Below are 17,720 nucleotides of genomic sequence, written 5' to 3'. Positions count from 1 at the left end.
TTACCAGCCTCCCAGATGGTATCACAGCAGCTTTGAGGATAGAGCCTACTAGAAACCCAATGTCAGAATGTGGTATTAAGAAACTAAAATAAATGCCTAATGGATTTGAATTTTTACCACTAAAATTGATTTAGGCTTGCCTGATTTGTTTCCTGTAAAGCTTTAATTATTCTGTTCTTAAAAGATCAGTAACTAAAGCGCATGACTGGTTTTTGAGAACGAACCAGCTGCTGGCCCTTTAAACTCTGTGAGCATGTGAGCAGCCGCTATGGGTTTAGAACTTTGTTCTGACACACTTTGAAAGGAAGGAACATTCTTGATTCTTCACTTGCTAGCCTTTGGTTGAGGTTTCTCTGTGTACACTCTATTTCCTTCTTCTAAGATTACAAGCACCACGGTGGTGATTACAGGACAATTTACTCATCCTGCCAGCTGGTGTAGGCACCAACGTGTCCCAAACCAAACACATCCTCTTACCTCTCTGGTTCCACTGCGCCGCAGACTGGTAGAACAAAGAGATCGCGTAGTTCTAGTCCCTCAGTATACAGCTGGAGGCCAGGACCCCAGAGGGTAAGGAACTCCCTTGGCTACACCCACTGGTCGCAGAACCAGGACTGGCGCTCAGATCGAGGTAATTAAGTCATTTGGTGTCCTGGCTTCCTTATTTCTGTTAATGGTGGCAGTTTTCTAAGTAGTGGCTAAGTATTGTAGAGCATAAATAAAGTCTTCCTAGTGCCTTTTGGTGCCCATTCTCTTCCTGTTACTGCCCTCAGATTAATTCTGGTCTTAATTCTGGTTACTGCCATAACTGACCTGGTATTGCTACCTCTTCTAATCTGGTGATGCCCATTAAAACAGCCAGGGAGTTTTGTTTTTTTTTTTTAAAGGATTCTATTTGGGTTTGTGTGTTTTCGTTTTGTTCTGTTTTGTTTTGTTTTAGGAGGTACTGTGGATTGAACCCAGGACCTCCTACATGGGAAGCAGTCACTCAACCACTGAGCTACACCAGCTCCCCCACCCAGGGAGCTTTTAAAATCCCAGTGCCCTGGCCAGACCCCAAGCCAATATCGTCAGGGTCTTTAAACCCCCCCAACCGAGTAGTGTGCAGCCATCCTGAGCTGCTTCCAGCAGGGCTTACTCACACCCCCTCTGCTCTGAAACCTCAGTAGCTCTCAGATGCCGTTCAATTTAGTATTTAAAGTAGAATGCCCAATCCCCACCCTCCTCCTAGGCCAGTGGTCCTCAAAGTGGGATCAGCATCATCTGGGACCTTGTTAGAAATACATATTCTCAGGCCCCACCCCTACTCAATTAGATATGCAGGGGCCAGGGGGCCCAGCAGACTGTGGTTAAAGAAGACATAGGGGATGTGGGTAAAATCTGAAAAACTGAGAACCACGTCCTACGCAAAATGCTACCACTATCCTTTAAGATAGTTTTCTTAGGAATAGGCAACAATGTATCTCCTGGGGACAGCCCTAGGAATCAGTATTTTTAACAAGGATCTCACTTGATTTTTGTTATCGTCAAGTTTGAGATACAACTTCAAGGCAGTGACACTTAGGATAGAATCCTGTCGTTCCATGAACCCTGTAGTTCTGTGAGTTGTGACCTAAGTAACACCTGTACCTGTGCCCTAAAAGTAGCAGGAACTTAAATCTTTTGATAAAATTTTATACTGTCAGTACATTGATACAGGGTTTATTCCCTACACAGTTGGGAACGTGGGCTGCTTTCAGCATTGGTAGTCTTTAAATCAAAAGTAGACAAACATTATCAGAGCATTTGTAATACTCAGGGACAGTGCTAGATCATATATGAATGTAGTGCTCAGGCAGGGCAGTATCTTAAGGAGCACAGCCCTGTCAGTTTCATGGTACAGAAGTGGAAAGTCAAGCCAGAAAGAGAATCTTGCCCAGTGTCAATAGATACGTTACGGTACAGCCAAGGGAGAAACCATCACTCGCACATCCTTTGGTCCTGATCTGATTTTTCCTACTCTTAATCTTTACTCCTGATAGCTTCTTCAGTATTGGTCATGCAAGCTGCTTTTGAGTTTTGAATAAAATCTGCAGGCCAATAAATTAACCACAGTTCTCCTTTTCTCAGAGGGTTACTATGATAGGAAAATCAAAGTTGATACTGTTCACTACTTTTGTGAAAATAGCTAATTAGTTTTAAGGTTGGTTTAAGACCCAAACTCTATTTTGCTTTCCTTTAAATTGTTCAAAGTCTGTTTCTGATTTTGAAAGAAGTATTTTCACATAAGGTGAAAAATAAGCAAATGTATTTGCTATTTATCGAACTAGTAGAAGAGCTGTAACTGGGGTGGAAAAAAAATCAATTTCAGGGAAGCGGATGGGGCCCAAGGGACTGAGTTCCCGCCTACCACATGGGAGGTCCATGGTTCGATTCCTGATGCCTCCTAAAGAAGACAGTAAGCTGGCGTAATGGGCAGGGGCAGCAAGTTGACAAAACAAGATGATACAGTAAGAAACAACAACAACAAAAAACCACAATGAGAGACACAACGAGCAGGGAGCAGAGGTTCCCAGTGCCTCCTCAAGAAAAAGAGTAGAGTTGATACGCTAGGCAGATGCGGCAAGCTGATGCAATAAGAGACACAAGGGGAAAAAAGCTAATGAGAGACACAACAAAAGCAGGGAAAAGAGGTGGCTAAAGCAATTAGACACCTCCCTCCTACATCAGAGGTCCTGAGTTCAGTTCCTGGTGCCTCCTGAAGGAACAAGGAAGATGAACAGACACAGCAAGTGCAAACAACAAGGGGGTGGGGAGAAATTAATTAATTAAAATAAGTCTTTAAAAAATTCTAATTTCAGTTAAAATACACTAAGCAAGGTTTAGAGCCAGGTTCTTGTTTAGAGTGGAATGGATTTGGAGTGGAATGGATTCTCTTAACACACATCGGGTTAAGAGAATGAACTATGAAGCAAGACTGTCTGGGTTCAATTCCCTGGTTCTGGCATTTATCAGCTTAATGCACTGGGCAAATGATTTAACTTTTCTAAGTATGTTTCCTTGTCTGTAAAATGGGGATTGCTGTGAGATTTAGAAAGTGTTTTGAATACTACCCGGCACTTGAGAAATGCTATATATATATATTTATCAAATAAAAATGCTGGATAAGTAAAATGTTAAGATCCATGTTGTATCATTCCTTTCTCTCTAGAGTAAGAACAGAGAATTGTTTCCCAAAATTTTACTCTAAAACCCTTTTGTTTTTCGTTGACCTTTGTACTTTGTTCCCTCCCCTTTTGACTTCAGGATAGACTAGAACATCAGAACGGCCAAGCATCAACAGCCAGTCATCTCCATGCACCATCTCAATCCCAGGGCATGGAGAATGGCTGTAATCTTAGCTCTGTTTCTTTAATAGCTGTAATTTACTGCTGTCCTACATCATCTAGACATCTAATCGGCTTTTTATTTTTTCCTTTTGTTACAGTAAACCATAAACTGGTGTTACAACACTGGATTCTCCCATGAGTAACATTTTTTTTTCTTTATGGTTAGTTCCCAGAAATGAATGCTCTGATAATGAGACGGTTCAGTTTGCCAGGAGATGTGGACAGAGCTCGACAATATGTATTACAGGTAAGATTATTTAAAAAAAGGAAAAAGGCAGCAGGTACAATGTGACAAAAAACCTTACCAAACAAATGATGTAACGTTACTAAAAATTAAATCATGAACTAAGAAGAGACAACATTGCTCAAATCTTGATCTCATAAAAACAAAAGAAAATCTTGTTTAATTTAATTTTTCTTCTAGATTGCTTTCCAAAGATTCCAATTGAGTTGAATGTGGGTAAGGCTTGGGCACTAATTTTTTTAAAGTTACCCAATTGATTCTAATGCGCAGTCAGGGTTGAGAACCACTGTTTTGGAACCAGGCTTCCCCATGTTCATCAGTAGCAGCACTGTTCTCCCAGTCACCCAGACTGGCTCCAGTCATCCCTGCCACGGCTATTGGTCTTTCCTGGACCAGGTATTTCCCAACCCATCCTACATGACCGCTACACAGGTGTGACTAAAACAGTAACTAAAAAAAAAATTAACAAAGGATATATGCATGTAAGTGTTTTTCTTTTTTAAAGCGAGAATTATTTAACCTTCAGGGGCTATAAGCTCACTTAAAATACATTGCCACTTTTTAAAATATCTTCCCAACTTTTCTATAGAAACCAAATATTTTTGGCTTATTTTCCATTTTGGTAATTGTCTTTTAAGAATGAGCTATTTCCAAAATTCAAATCCATAGTCACTTGAAGCCCATGGATCTAGTGAGATGGAGTGAGCAAACAATTTTTAGTAAGTAAATGTGGTCTGAGATCTATAGTTAGTTCTAAATAATTAATTACCTTTCAGATTTTTTACCATTTCCCAAAAGCAAAACCCCTCCAAAGGATATTAAGCACTGTAATTTGCTACAGGTTACCACCTTAATCAGCTACAACTGAAAAAGAGGTCCATCCGCCTGGGAAATCATGTAAAGTTCCAGCTTGAGAAATAATAGTGACTGAAGCTGGAGTGAGAAGTGGGACTAAAAAGAGAACTAATTTTAGATCTTATACAAACCAGTGAAATTCCACTAAGCCTCAGGAAAAGCACACTTAGAAAAAAAATCCAAAAAGGTGATCTCCAAACAGATTCTCTAAAGACCCCTAAATTCTAGTTCCGTGTTGACACACAGCACTCTCAGTCCTCATTAAATACGAATGGACAGCTCAGGATTACTAAACAGTTTGATGAACACTTGCTTCATGACAGAGTGAGATATTAAGATAAACAGAAATAAGGACTCAGATGAAATATAAATAGGATCCAAAAGGGTACTATTGTATTCATAAAAAAAGAACAGGGTAATATGAAGGAAAAAACCAACAACAAAAAACAATGAGACAGAGCTCTAACAAACTTAAAATTGTGAAAAACTAAGCCATAGAAGGACCGGGACATGAAATTGAGGAACTCTTCCAAAATGTAAACAGAAATGTTCTAAGATGAAAAATGAGAGAAAAGCTATGAAGATCAACACAATCACCTAACAGATAGTTCAGGAAGATAATAAAAAAAGAAAGCTAGAAAAAAACTGTTGAGCTGCGAAAGGAAAAGGGATCCAGTCGGCTCAATGTATAGCAAAAACCCTAGAAGCTAGAAGGCAGTGGAGCAAGGCCTTCCAGATAGAGGACAAGGAAACCTCCTTAACCCTAGAATTCTGTATCCAGCAAACCATCCTTCCAATCTGAAGGCAAAAGGAGGTCATCACCCATAAGGACTAAAGTTCACTTCCCATACGCTTTTTCTGGGAAGGCTATTTGTGGATGTAATTTAGCAAAAAGTGTGCAAACACCAAGAGAAAGAGAAAGATTAGGTACTAAAGGCAGTGGGGTGAACCAAAGAGTCCAATGAAGGTACATGCCTGGATGAGAGTTGTACGATAGACCTAGGAATAGTCACTCCCAGTAGGAGACAGAATGACTTAAGACATTGGGCATATTAGGATCGTGGCATACCTTTTTCAAAAAGGAAAAAGATGAGTTGGTCACATCCAGAGGTGGGCATCTGTACAGTATGGCACAGCACCCTAAACATATCCTACTGCAAGCAAATGTTATAGAGTATGGGAAATCAGAGGCCTTCCAGACAAGACATCAGGAATATTCTGCTTTAAATGACTGGATCATGAACTTGAAACCATGACGAAGGAAATGACTTGGCTCTGCAGTAAAATGGTTTTACATCATGGAAATAATAAGTACTTCATTAGTGTTCAGGTTTTAGAAAGAATCAATATAAACTGATTACAAAATAGTCTTATCTAGAGTATAAAAGTATGGTTAAAAAAGGAGGAAAGAACAGAAGCACTGGTACACTCATCTTATACAAGATAAGTCAGAAGATGCTGCTACAAGATGATAAAGGTAATCAATACAACTAAAGACAGCAATATGCAGCAGTATAATGATCATATTAGGATAAGGATCAAAATAGGACAGATGGGGATAGAAGAGATCCTAGAACACTCTTATGACCACGTGAGGCCAGGGCAGGAATAGGCGGCCAGGAATGGGGCTGGGGGTGTACATTTGACTGATGAACAGGTGGAAAGGGTGGGAAGAGCCCTTTTCTGATAGCCAGCCAGGAATGAAGGCAGAAATTTTATGGGTTAAGTGGCAGCCTTCCTCCTGGAGCATCCTCAACAAACCCAAGAGTGAGACAACCCTGGAGGAGCTGCAGAAGTGGGAGGAGGAGGAGTTTAACACAGGCCCCGTTTCCATGCTCACGTAGTCAGTCAAGAACAATACCCAAGTGCTCATCAACTGTCACAGGAAGCTCCTGGGCTGTGTGAAGGCCTTCAACAGAACACAAGCCCCGTAAGGGGCAGTGTTACCTGTTTGCCTCATTGTCATATCCCTTGTGCTTAAAGCAGTGCATGTAGTGAGCGCCCAGTAAGCATTTTTAATCTTCACAACAATCCTGTGAGGCACTGCAACACGGTGCTGGAGAACATGAAGATGTGGACTGAGGTCCCCAAGAGCAGCAAGGGCAAGAAGTCCAAGCCTGTTCACAAGGAGTGCTGCATCTCCAAGGTGTTCCTGGCAGGGGGACGCGGTCATCATGGTCCTGCAGAATCCACTCATCACTGGCAAGAAGGGGCCTCCTCCCCACCACCAGGACTTCCTGCCCCCATCCTGCCAAGACCTGCTCTCATGTCGGAAAGAATAATAAAAGCCCCCGTGTTTGTTTTCCCAAAAAAAAAAAAAGTATGGATGGGCTAACTCCTCACCTGTCTTGGCAGAGAAGCAAGAGATATAACAAACTGATAATCAAGGAATAGTATGTGAGCTTAGGTACAGAACCAAAACCAGTGGATAAAGCTGATGCCTTTGGAAGAGGGAAAAGGAACTGTTGATTTTATTATGTATATGCTCTCATTTTTTTTTTTAAAGTTGAGTTTTTTTCAATAAAAAAGTGTGTACAGATATTTTATGTATGTAGAACTTAAGAAAAAACTGCTCAGCAAAAAAATAGGGGAAAACAGAGAGCTATTAGATACTAGTTGCTGTGCATGCTAACAGAATAAAAATGTGCTTCATTCTTTGAAAAAGGCTTAAAGAAGTAGGCAGAGAAAGCTAGAATTATGAGTTGCAGGGAGAGTATTAGAAACATAGTTTGGCTCTTGACTGCACACCTCACCCTCTGCTGATGTGATCTCAAAAGTATGTTTTAATTCATTATAGCAGGAATTAAAAATGATCAGGCCAATGACATACATCTGTTTTGTTCTGTACCCCACAGAGTGATGGTGTGCAACAAACAACCTACCTCGCCCAGCGGTACTGCCACGAAGCAATAAGAGAGATCAGTAAACTTCGACCTTCTCCAGAAAGAGATGCCCTCATTCAGCTTTCCGAAATTGTACTCACAAGAGATAAATGACAACTCTTTCCGTTCTTTCTGGCAGCTAATTTTACCAGACTGTGCCTAAAGAATTTTGTGGATTTCACTTTGCTTCATGTGCAGATTACCAAAAATCATTTTAAAAAATCATTTCAATCTTATTGATGGGCAGTTTTTTAAATTATCAAAGTTTTTCAGAAAACTTTTTTAAAGTTGTATTGAAGAAAGCTAGAACTATGTAATTAAGCCATCTGAATCTGTTGTTCTAGTCCTGTAAATTCTAATCAACGTATAGTGATGGTTATATGTGGTATTGTTTACACTGTTAATATCCACATGTAAAGCCATTTAACAAATAAATAATCTTAAAATTCAAATAGTTTGTCTGTTTTACCTTCTGGTGGTTTGAAGCTGTATGTAGTACACCAGAAAAACATGTTCTTAAAATCAATCCATTCCTGGCAGAGTAAACCCACCGTAAGTAGATCTTTCTAAGAGGCTACTTCAATTAAGGTGCGACTAGCCCCATTCAGAATAGGTCTTAATCCTCTTACTGAAGTCCTTTATAAACAGAATGAATAGAGAGTGGGAAAAGAGAGAGACAGCCACAGAAGCAAGAAGCTAAAAGCATCAAAACATGGAAAGGGAGAGGCCAGCAGACACGGCCAAGTGCCTTGCCATGTGGCAGAGAAAACGGGTTGCCAGCAGCCAGTCTTCTACAAGAAGGCATCACCTTCATGATGCCTTGGCTTGGACATTTTCTCGGTCCCAAACTGTAAGCTAATAAATCCCCATTGTTTAAGCCATCCCATGTTATGGTATCTCCTTTAAGTAGGCTAGGAAACTCAAACACAGCTGTTGACTGAAAAAGTGAAAGGAGCATACAAGTGAAGGTCTACATTTAAGTCCACATTAGTTATATTTTAACAGTATCCAAAATTTCATACAGGAGAATGGTTTATTATAAAAGACTGTACATAAAATTTAGACAACAGGTTATATACAAATTAAGATAACATTCCACTTAAAATAAAAAGCAGAAGGTAGCTAGCTGATCACTAATGATACTGAAATCATGTTTAAAAATAACGGCAAAATGCATATGAAACAGTCACATTGATTTGGTAGCAATAATGGTCTTTAATTTTCAGAAATAAATGTTTTCTACTATTCTTATCATTCACTATGCTGTTAGAAGTCTGTAACGCCCAGTACATAACTATAATTTGAAACCAAACAAATCCTCAATACACAGAAACCCACATGAGTGCTCTACTTTAATATCCTAAGCAATATAGAATTATACACAAGATAAAAAGAGAAAACATCCCTCTAACCCTCCCTTAAATTAAAAGGAGACACACAAAGTGCATGTGTTGCATTTCAATTATGTCAAATGACAAGACAAATCTGTTGGTTAGGCATATCCCTGTTCACTGGTTAATACATGGCCCACCTTCCTTCCCAATTATTTTAAGTCTTTTTACATTGCTAGTGCCAGATAATGGCTTAAATAGTGCCTATTCAAAAATCAATTGCATCCACTTTCACAAAAGCAATATGCACTTATAATTTTCTTTCAATGAACCAGTATACAACAGTTCACTGTAAAACACAAGGACTGAAATAACAATCCTTAAGAATTTTACCTACATTATGAATATGCATACTTTGACATATTTTCTTAGCTTTGAAACAGTTTTTTAGAAAAGAAATTCAGTAGATTGACTTGTAAATAACCACCTCAGATTGTAAATCTGCAATAATCAGTCATGTTGCTCTTGGGACAGATTGAGATAAGGCTAAAATTTTTTCCAAAGTCAATATATTCAGAAAATAGAACCAGAATTCTGCAATTAATCAGTATCTTTTATTTATTTATTTTTAAATCAAACCAGTGAAGGAAAGGACAAAGACCTTTGGTTCACTTATGTATTTATGAATGGAAAAAATTTTATAATTCAAATTCACTCATTAAAAAAACTTAGATACAAATTACAACATTACAGATCACCCTTTGTTTGTTCTGTTTCACATGGAGACCTCAGATAATTCATTTAGAGACAAGTATGAGTACTCCAGGTAAAATAGTACACAAATTGGAAGCATCTTGGATTTTTTAAGTATATTTCAATACATAAATTTGCATGCTTTAAACAAATAGTATAGTTCAAGAATGAAAGAATCTAAATGAAAAGTCTGACCAGCACCAGCATTTAAATTTTCTGATATTAATGTTAGTCTGACAGTGTTAGTAACCACGCTGCACTGGGAGATGTAATGGTCTGAATTATGATTCGTTAAATATTTATATACCCTACTTTCCCAGAATATTTAGGCTGGTCATAAAGATAACAGTAAGTAAATACATAAGCACAATCACTTCTGGACAGCCTCCTGTATAAACTGTTTAGCAGTACACAAACTGCCTCAAAGATTTGTGCTTATGTATAGACATTCAAAGATACCAATAAACAGCATGTCCTGAAAATATGGGCACATTTTAAAACATATTAAGACAATTCTGTTAGCCATAATAGTCCCACAGTATGACTGAGTAATAATAATCTACTTTAAAAGCAAAAAAAGTTTAATCAGTATAGTGCATGATTGATTCCACATAGTTCCCGGGGAACAGACCAGTCACTCGATTGCAGACTCCTTCATACCAGCCGTCATCGTTCTTCTTTATTACATAAATGATTGCACCCTCCATAAATGATAGCTCATCATCCTTGTCTTTTGTATAATCATATATTGCAACAACTATGGAGAAAAGAGATAAAATATATGAGTGTACTAAATCCAACATTCACTTTAATTTTATAACTTAATGCCAATTAAATCTACAGCATAGCAAAATCAGCCATTTTTATGAAGATTTTAAATTCTTAAATCTATAAATATAGGCAGATCAATTGTCAATCATATGCCTAAATCATTGGCTTGATCTTAGGGCCAAAATGAAATTAGATTACAGACATCAATGATTTCTACTACAGAAGTCAATGACTTCTACTGATCTCTTTAGGAAAGATCTCTGAATTTTAGAATTTATTAGATGTTTCAATTTAGTCATTCAAATATCTACTACATGCCTACCATCTGCAAAGCATCATTTTCAAAATAACTACTAGGCAAAGCACAGAGCCATCCTGTAAATAAGGCAAAAACCTAAACATCTAATTTGAAAATACAGGTAAATTTCATCCTACTCTCATCCAAGGAAAATATTCCTGTAATTCATAGAACTATACCCACACTTTTTTTTTTTTTTTAAGAATATGTGTGCACTTTAAAGGTAAACAGGGTTTTTATTTGTTTGTTTTTAGGAGGTACCAGGGATTGAACCCAGGACCTCATTCATGTGAAGCAGGCACTCAACCACTGAGCTACATCCACTCCCCAAGAATTCTTTTTATAAATAAGAGGAAATAGCTGAGTAAAGATACATTAAGACTTAGAGAACTGATTATGACTCTGGTATCTCATTCTTTTGTGTTCAGAATACTCTCTTCCTTTGAAAACAGCACTGCATGCTGATGCGCGCAAGGAGTGCCCTGCCATGCAGGGTGTACCCGCGTAGGGGAGCCCCACGCGCAAGAAGTGCGCCCCGTAAGGAGAGCCGCCCAGCGCAAAAGAAAGTGCAGCCTGCCCAGGAATGGTGCCACACACAGAGAGCTGGCACAACAAGATGACGCAACAAAAAGAAATACAGATTCCCGTGCCACTGACAACAACAGAAGCGGACAAAGAAAAACACGCAGCAAAATAGACACAGAGGGGAAGTGGACTTGGCCCAGTGGTTAGGGCGTCCGTCTACCACATGGGAGGTCCGCAGTTCACACCCCGGGCCTCCTTGGCCCGTGTGGAGCTGGCCCATGCGCAGTGCTGATGCGTGCAAGGAGTGCCCTGCCACGCAGGGGTGTCCCCTGCGGAGGGGAGCCCCACGCGCAAGGAGTGTGCCTGGTAAGGAGAGCCGCCCAGTGCGAAAGAAAGTGCAGCCTGCCCAGGAATGGTGCCGCACACACTTCCCGTGCCGCTGACGACAACAGAAGCGGACAAAGAAACAAGACGCAGCAAACAGACACACAGACACAGAGAACAGACAACCGGGGGGGGGGGGGGGGGGGTTAAATAAATAAATAAATCTTAAAAAAAAAATTAGATACAGAGAACAGGCAACCGGGGTGGGGGTGGGGGAGGGGAAAAGGGAAGGGGAGATAAATAAATAAATAAATAAATCTTTAAAAAAAAGAAAGAAACAGCACTGCAGAAAGGGAACACAATCCAAAAATTAGTTGTTTTCCAAACTATTGGTTTATGAATTTAAGAATTCCTTTACTCTGCCTTTACAGCATAGTAATTCTAAAATTATATAATTTTCTAGTATATGTGAAATGGTATGTGATACAGGTGTTTTTTCATTGGCTTATCTCAGGGTATTCTTGGTAACCAGTTTTTTTCCTTAAAACAGGGAGTTTTTAAGATATTCTAAAGTTCATTTTTCCTCTAACAAAGATGGCTTCTTTCCACATAATTATTCTGAATTAGGAATTTATTATAATAAGGGAGAGAAGTGAAGTACTAATCTATTAAAAAATTTGCTAAGTTAAAATAGGCCATTGTTTCCTTCTTAGAAAATACTATGTCAAGTAAACTAAACAAGTCTGTTTGCCTCCCCTTTTAATCCTACCATCGATTAAGAGCTCAAAGGCTTATCAAGTTTTAAAACACACACACAGAATCAATATTATTATTATGGTTTTTATTTTTGGCTAAACAGCCATCCAAGAGGAACAGGTGACTGCTCAAAAAAAACCCATGAGTAAGGAAAATTGCTAATAAGAATTATTACCAGATTGTACACTTTGGATAGATTGTATGGTGTGTGAATAAAACTTTTTTTAAAAAAGATCTGAGTATAATTAATTTATCATTATTTAATAATTATTACCATTTAACTATTTGGTAACATTTCTTTGTACTCAGAGTTACAGTTGGTTAAGAGTTTGAGTGGTGTAGATTTTTAGACTGATCCTGACAAAGGTCTGGGACCCTCAAGTCTGTCAGTGGAATGAAAATTTTATTTCTTCATGTTCTAGTTCCAAGTATACAAATTGTTGGTGAAATTAAAGATTGATTATATTTATATTTTTGAGGTCCCCTTTGTGAATGGAACTGAGTTCACCCACACCCCAATCCCCCAATGCACATAGCCCCTCATATACTACCTCTTATTATTAAATATTTAACTGTTAACAATTTGATGTCCATTCTTCTTGCCAGGATCCTAATCCATATAAAAAGCCAACCTCTCCCTTCTGTGTATACTATAGGGGTCTTGTAACCTCTAGAAGTCTAATATTCTAATCCTACTTCTCTATCATAAATATTTGAAGATACCTATCTAGTCCCTCTGGAATCTTCTTTTCTCCAACTTAAGAATGTCTGCAATTGTTCCTCATTATAGATGTACTTTACAGATACTTCAGCTCCTTGATTATTTTCCTCTGAAGGTACTCCAGTTTGCATGTCAGAATTAGACATAATATTAGTTTAAATGACTACTATGGATGTGATCAGTTGGTTACATATTAGGCTGAAGTTTAATTATTTACCCTAAAAACCTGGCTTTTAGAACAGCCATGTAATATTGTTACTTTAAATATTCAATTGAAATCCTATTAAACCCAGTTTTCTTTATCTTGTCTACTGACTGCTAAAGGCTTTAACATTTATAAACCTCAACTTCTTAATTTAGACCAGGGGTCAGTGAACAATGGTCCATGGGCCAAATTCAAGCCACCACCTTGTTTTGGGAAATAAAGTCTTACTGGAACATGGCCATGTCTGTTCATTTATATATTGACATGGCTACTTTTTCACTACAACAGCAGGGTTGAGCAGTTATAATAGAGACTTCCAGATGGCAGGTGAAGTTTAAAGTATTTTACTAAGTGGCTCTTTACAAAAAAGTGTTCTGATGCTTCTTAAAACCCCTTATTCAACTTCAGGTGGGTTTTTGTTTTTTGGGTTGTTTTTTTTTTTTTCCAAATTTCTCTCCCCCCCGTTGTCTGCTCTCTGTGTCCATTTGCTGTGTGTTCTTCTGTGACCACTTCTGTCCTTATCAGCGGCACTGGGAATCTGTGTTTCTTTTGGTTGCGTCATCTTGTTGTGTTAGCTCTCCATGTGGGCAGCGCCATTCTTGGGCAGGCTGCACTTTTTTCGCGCTGGGCAGCTCTCCTTACAGGGCGCACTCCTTGCGCATGGGGCTCCCCTATGCGGGGGACTCCTTGCACGCATCAGCGTTGTGCGTGGGCCAACTCTACACGGGTCAAGGAGGCCCGGGGTTTGAACCGCGGACCTCCCATGTGGTAGGCGGACGCCCTATCCAATGGGCCAAGTCTGCCTCCCTTCAGGTGTTTTTTAATCCTGCTTGTTATTGAGTGTATTAACCATTGTATCATACCAAATTTGTCAACTTGTATAATATAATGGTCCTATTTTTATATTTACTTAAAGTTAAATTTGCTTTACCAGGTAAGAAAATTACAGGCAAAAACATAATTCAAGACAACTGACATTTATCATCCTCAAAATAATAAAAAATACCTTTTTTCAAAGGTACATGAGAATCTAACATTTGTAAAATATTTACTGCTACAAAATATAAATAAGAAAAACAGCCTTGCATCAAAACTTGGGCCAGAGAGAATGCCTTGGTCCAAAGAGTTACAGCTACTTTCTTAAAATTGGTTAATTCAATAAAGTCAGTGGAAGGCAATTAAATGTGGTCAACTAAATTGCACGCATTTTCCAGAACTCTACAGGCATACAGATATTAAAATAGCACAGAAATGGTTGAGGAAAAGCAAGTAAACTGTAGAAACAGGATTTGTTTCTTCTCCACTCACCATTTCTTAATAGATAATTACAGTAAATTTTAGGTCATTATAACCTTTCTACACATAATTTTGTAAAATGAAATCCTACCGATTTCTCTTTTACAAAATCAACTAACTGGAAAACATGGACTTTTTTCATTTTACCCAATATATTTTAAAATATTGAGATATGAAAGGTTTCTATACATATTATAAGATGAAAATGAAAAATTTTTAAAAATCTTTACTAATTACATGACTTTTGTAAGTCATTTCATTTCTCTTTGTGCCTTAGTTGTTTCATCTATAAAATATCAACAGGCAAGTTAATTACCAGATGGAAGCTTATGTAGTTTTAAGAAGTACATTCAACATTATGACATAATTTTAACTTAAAAAATAAGAGTAGAGGAGCGGATATGACTCAAGCAATTGAGTGCCTGTTGCACACATGGGAGGTCCTGGGTTCGGTCCCTTTGCTTCCTTAAAGAAGAAAAAGAAAAAAAACAAGCAAACAAACGAAAAACCTCAGAGAGCCCATGTGGCTCAGTGGTTGAGCACAGGCTTCCCACATATGAGGTGCCCTGGCTCCAGCACCTCAAAAATAAATAAATAAATAAGAGGAGAATTCTCCCTTTCATTGGAAAATAATACAAAGCAAAGGAAACAAAGTTCAACTAAATCATCTTGGCTGGAAGGGCAGTTCAAAGGGATGCGAAACATTGGACTACGATGTTCTTCATAGCACTAAAATTCTAGAATTACTTAATGATTGTACCTTACCTTTCTCAATATAATTTTTTGGAGCCCAGGCAGGATCCCCGTCTGCATATGGATCATTATACTGAACTACTGCAGCCTCCTCATCTTCATAGTCCACTGGAGGTGGTGGTGGTGGAGGTGGAGAGTCATCAAACATAGGAATGTCGTCTGGTGGAGGTGGTGGGGGAGGAGTTGGGCTATCAGCAACTAAAAGGATTCAGATCATTAATTTGAATCAGAAATTAGACTACATGGCAATTCATGTTAGTAGAATTTAAGAAAGCTCTAACTCATATACAGCATGCACTATAATAAAACATGCAAGGATTAGAAATAAAAGCTCAGTGTGTTAAAGTATATGCTTATAGCACTTAATTTTGCAACAATAAAAATTGAGCTGAAAATAAGGTCATCAGGAAGTACTACAAATTAATCAAATGGAGGGAGTTAGACAATGTCTCTTTTTATGAGGACTGAAGGCATAAAAGAAGTTTCCTTATTCCAAGGCTCAAATACAAACATCACTCTAATCTTTCACTGTACTCATTTATGTCCTAGTTTTTACTTTTAAATAACTTTATTTAGGAAAACTAGAAATAAGTTTTTAGTGGGTGGATCTTCTTTATTGGTTAATTGTTTGTTTTACTCGAGAGAAAAAAAAGTTGATGGTATTTGGGCTGCTTCTTTTATTTAAATCTTAATAACATAAAAACACTTACATTAAAAATTATATAAATTCCTAACTAATAGAAAATTTCATTAAATATTATTTTTAAAGTTTATATTTACAATCATTTTTTAACTGTAAAAAGAAAGCTAAGATTTTGCATTATTGCTAATAAAACATAAACATGAGTTGAGGGAATTACTAGATCATAAGGCCACAATTTTCTAAGACTATATCCACAATTATGATTTTTAAAACAAAGTGTTGAAGGAAGATGTAATAAAAAGACAAATGGAAAGAAACTTATTTCATGCAAAATAATAAAAATGACTCATACCTCAAATTTTAGATGGTTGCAGTATGTGTATATGTGTGCTTTAAATAATCAATGGATTAAACAATGAAGTGGGAAAATGTCAGGCTAGAACTGTGTTCGCTTAACTATTATGATACCAGGTAATAAATGCTCCCAATATTAAGGAATTCATGGCTGGAACACAACTAATCCTTAATCTAAATTTCTGATCTACAAATTTCTTTTTCAAAGTTCAAAAAACATGAAAAAGACTGGCAACAAATTAACACAGGAATTATATAATAGCTGCAGGGGAGACATTCATACTATAAACCTACTAACTCACATGCCAAATTCTGGGGCTATTTATATAAGCAAAGAAAGCAGTCATAATCTATCTGTAATACAGGTTTCCAAAGTTTATTGCACCCTACTTGGAAAAATGTGCTGAGAATAAAAGCAAGGGATCCACTTTTGGGACATCTGCACAGAACATCCCTACTTCCATAACCACTTCAATTCCATGATTTCTATTTAATCCTCTAAGGGGAGGGAAAAGGCTATTAAAACAAACCTTGTGTGCTGGTGCTCACTCCAACAGTTGTAAAACAGGTCTACAATGTATTTTTCCACTAAAAGCCCAAATCCATTTTATCTTTACCTATACCTCCTCTATGAAGCTTTCCAGTACAATTGAGAGGAGAGAAAAATGAGTACAAACGTTATCCTGACACCAAATAGCCATGCTCATATCTTTAATTTGGCTTAATGGGCAAATTATATATGTGTGCCTAACTCCCTAACCTGCATTTATTCTTCATTTACACTTAACTTTTCTAGTTTGTTTTCATTCAGTTGTCTGTACGTCCAACTGCTGTGAAACTACACTGACTTATCTTCAAATTATGTACACAGTGGCAGAGGTCTGGTCCATCTCATTCTCTGTACATAATACTTTGTCTAGCACCATCTGAAGATAGGTGGAAAATGCTTTCTGATGTTAGTCATAAACATGTAAAAACACTACTCACTTTTTTTAGAGGCTCATGACAAACTGAAACACTAAAATTCATACTTTATACAACTTTTAAAGTAGTGGTAGGCCCCTTTAGGAAAGTCTAGTATGCCTAGAATAATGTACATTAACACTGTACTTTTATAAAAAAGAGTTACTAAAAAACTAGTCAATGAGCTTTGGAACCACAAAATTGATGTTTCAGGATGGCTATTTTTAAATATTTCCAAATAATTCACAGGCTTGGTTTTTAAACTCTTGCAGGATTAAGGACCAGCAATTTACCATTATTCACTTATTTTTAAAAATAAGACACTTATTTTTAAATGTTTAAATATATGAGTGTTTTCAAACAGGATGTTAAAAATAAAGTTGGTTTACACTCAATAATTTCAACATTTTGAAACTATGTTTTATTAAAAACCCATTAAATCATACATTTCTTAAAGGTAGAACTTAGTCTTAAAGCATTTGTATTCCTCCCAGTGCCTAGCACATAACACTGAATAAACACATATTCAACTGGGGGAAAATATAACAAGGTAAACAAAACCTAAAGAATGGAATTCTCCACAATTTATCCTCCTGGAGGATGGGCTGGCCAAGCTGGCTACACAACTGTTCAAACCGTTCTGCATTTATTTTCATGGTGATGGTCTCAAATGAAGTA

At 37.6% G+C, this 17,720-nt stretch overlaps 2 protein-coding genes across 7 annotated transcripts in view; one reads left to right on the top strand and one right to left on the bottom strand.

Annotated features, from left to right (window-relative positions):
- PDSS1 (decaprenyl diphosphate synthase subunit 1) overlaps positions 1–7,810 on the top strand; it is a 43,693-nt gene extending 35,883 nt beyond the window's left edge. The window contains exons 10-11 of one of the 2 annotated variants that reach the window (XM_058297801.2): positions 3,535–3,615; positions 7,323–7,810. In XM_058297801.2, the coding sequence (XP_058153784.1) occupies positions 3,535–3,615; positions 7,323–7,463 (222 nt within the window). In that variant the 3' untranslated portion in view covers positions 7,464–7,810. The remainder of the gene's footprint in view (positions 1–3,534; positions 3,616–7,322) is intronic. The other variant, XM_012529934.4, reaches the window with a different exon arrangement.
- Positions 7,811–8,324: 514 nt separating this feature from the next.
- ABI1 (abl interactor 1) overlaps positions 8,325–17,720 on the bottom strand; it is a 117,132-nt gene continuing 107,736 nt past the window's right edge. For all 5 annotated transcript variants that reach the window (XM_004470763.4, XM_004470767.5, XM_004470764.5 and 2 more), the window contains 2 exons: positions 15,095–15,280; positions 8,325–10,190 (listed from right to left, as the gene is read on the bottom strand). In XM_004470763.4, the coding sequence (XP_004470820.1) occupies positions 10,015–10,190; positions 15,095–15,280 (362 nt within the window). In that variant the 3' untranslated portion in view covers positions 8,325–10,014. The remainder of the gene's footprint in view (positions 10,191–15,094; positions 15,281–17,720) is intronic.

This window comes from Dasypus novemcinctus, chromosome 5 (genome assembly GCF_030445035.2).
Source record: "Dasypus novemcinctus isolate mDasNov1 chromosome 5, mDasNov1.1.hap2, whole genome shotgun sequence".
NCBI lineage: Eukaryota > Metazoa > Chordata > Mammalia > Cingulata > Dasypodidae > Dasypus > Dasypus novemcinctus.
The sequence above is the reverse complement of the archived record's forward strand: the minus strand, read 5'-3'. Positions and strand labels throughout refer to the sequence as shown.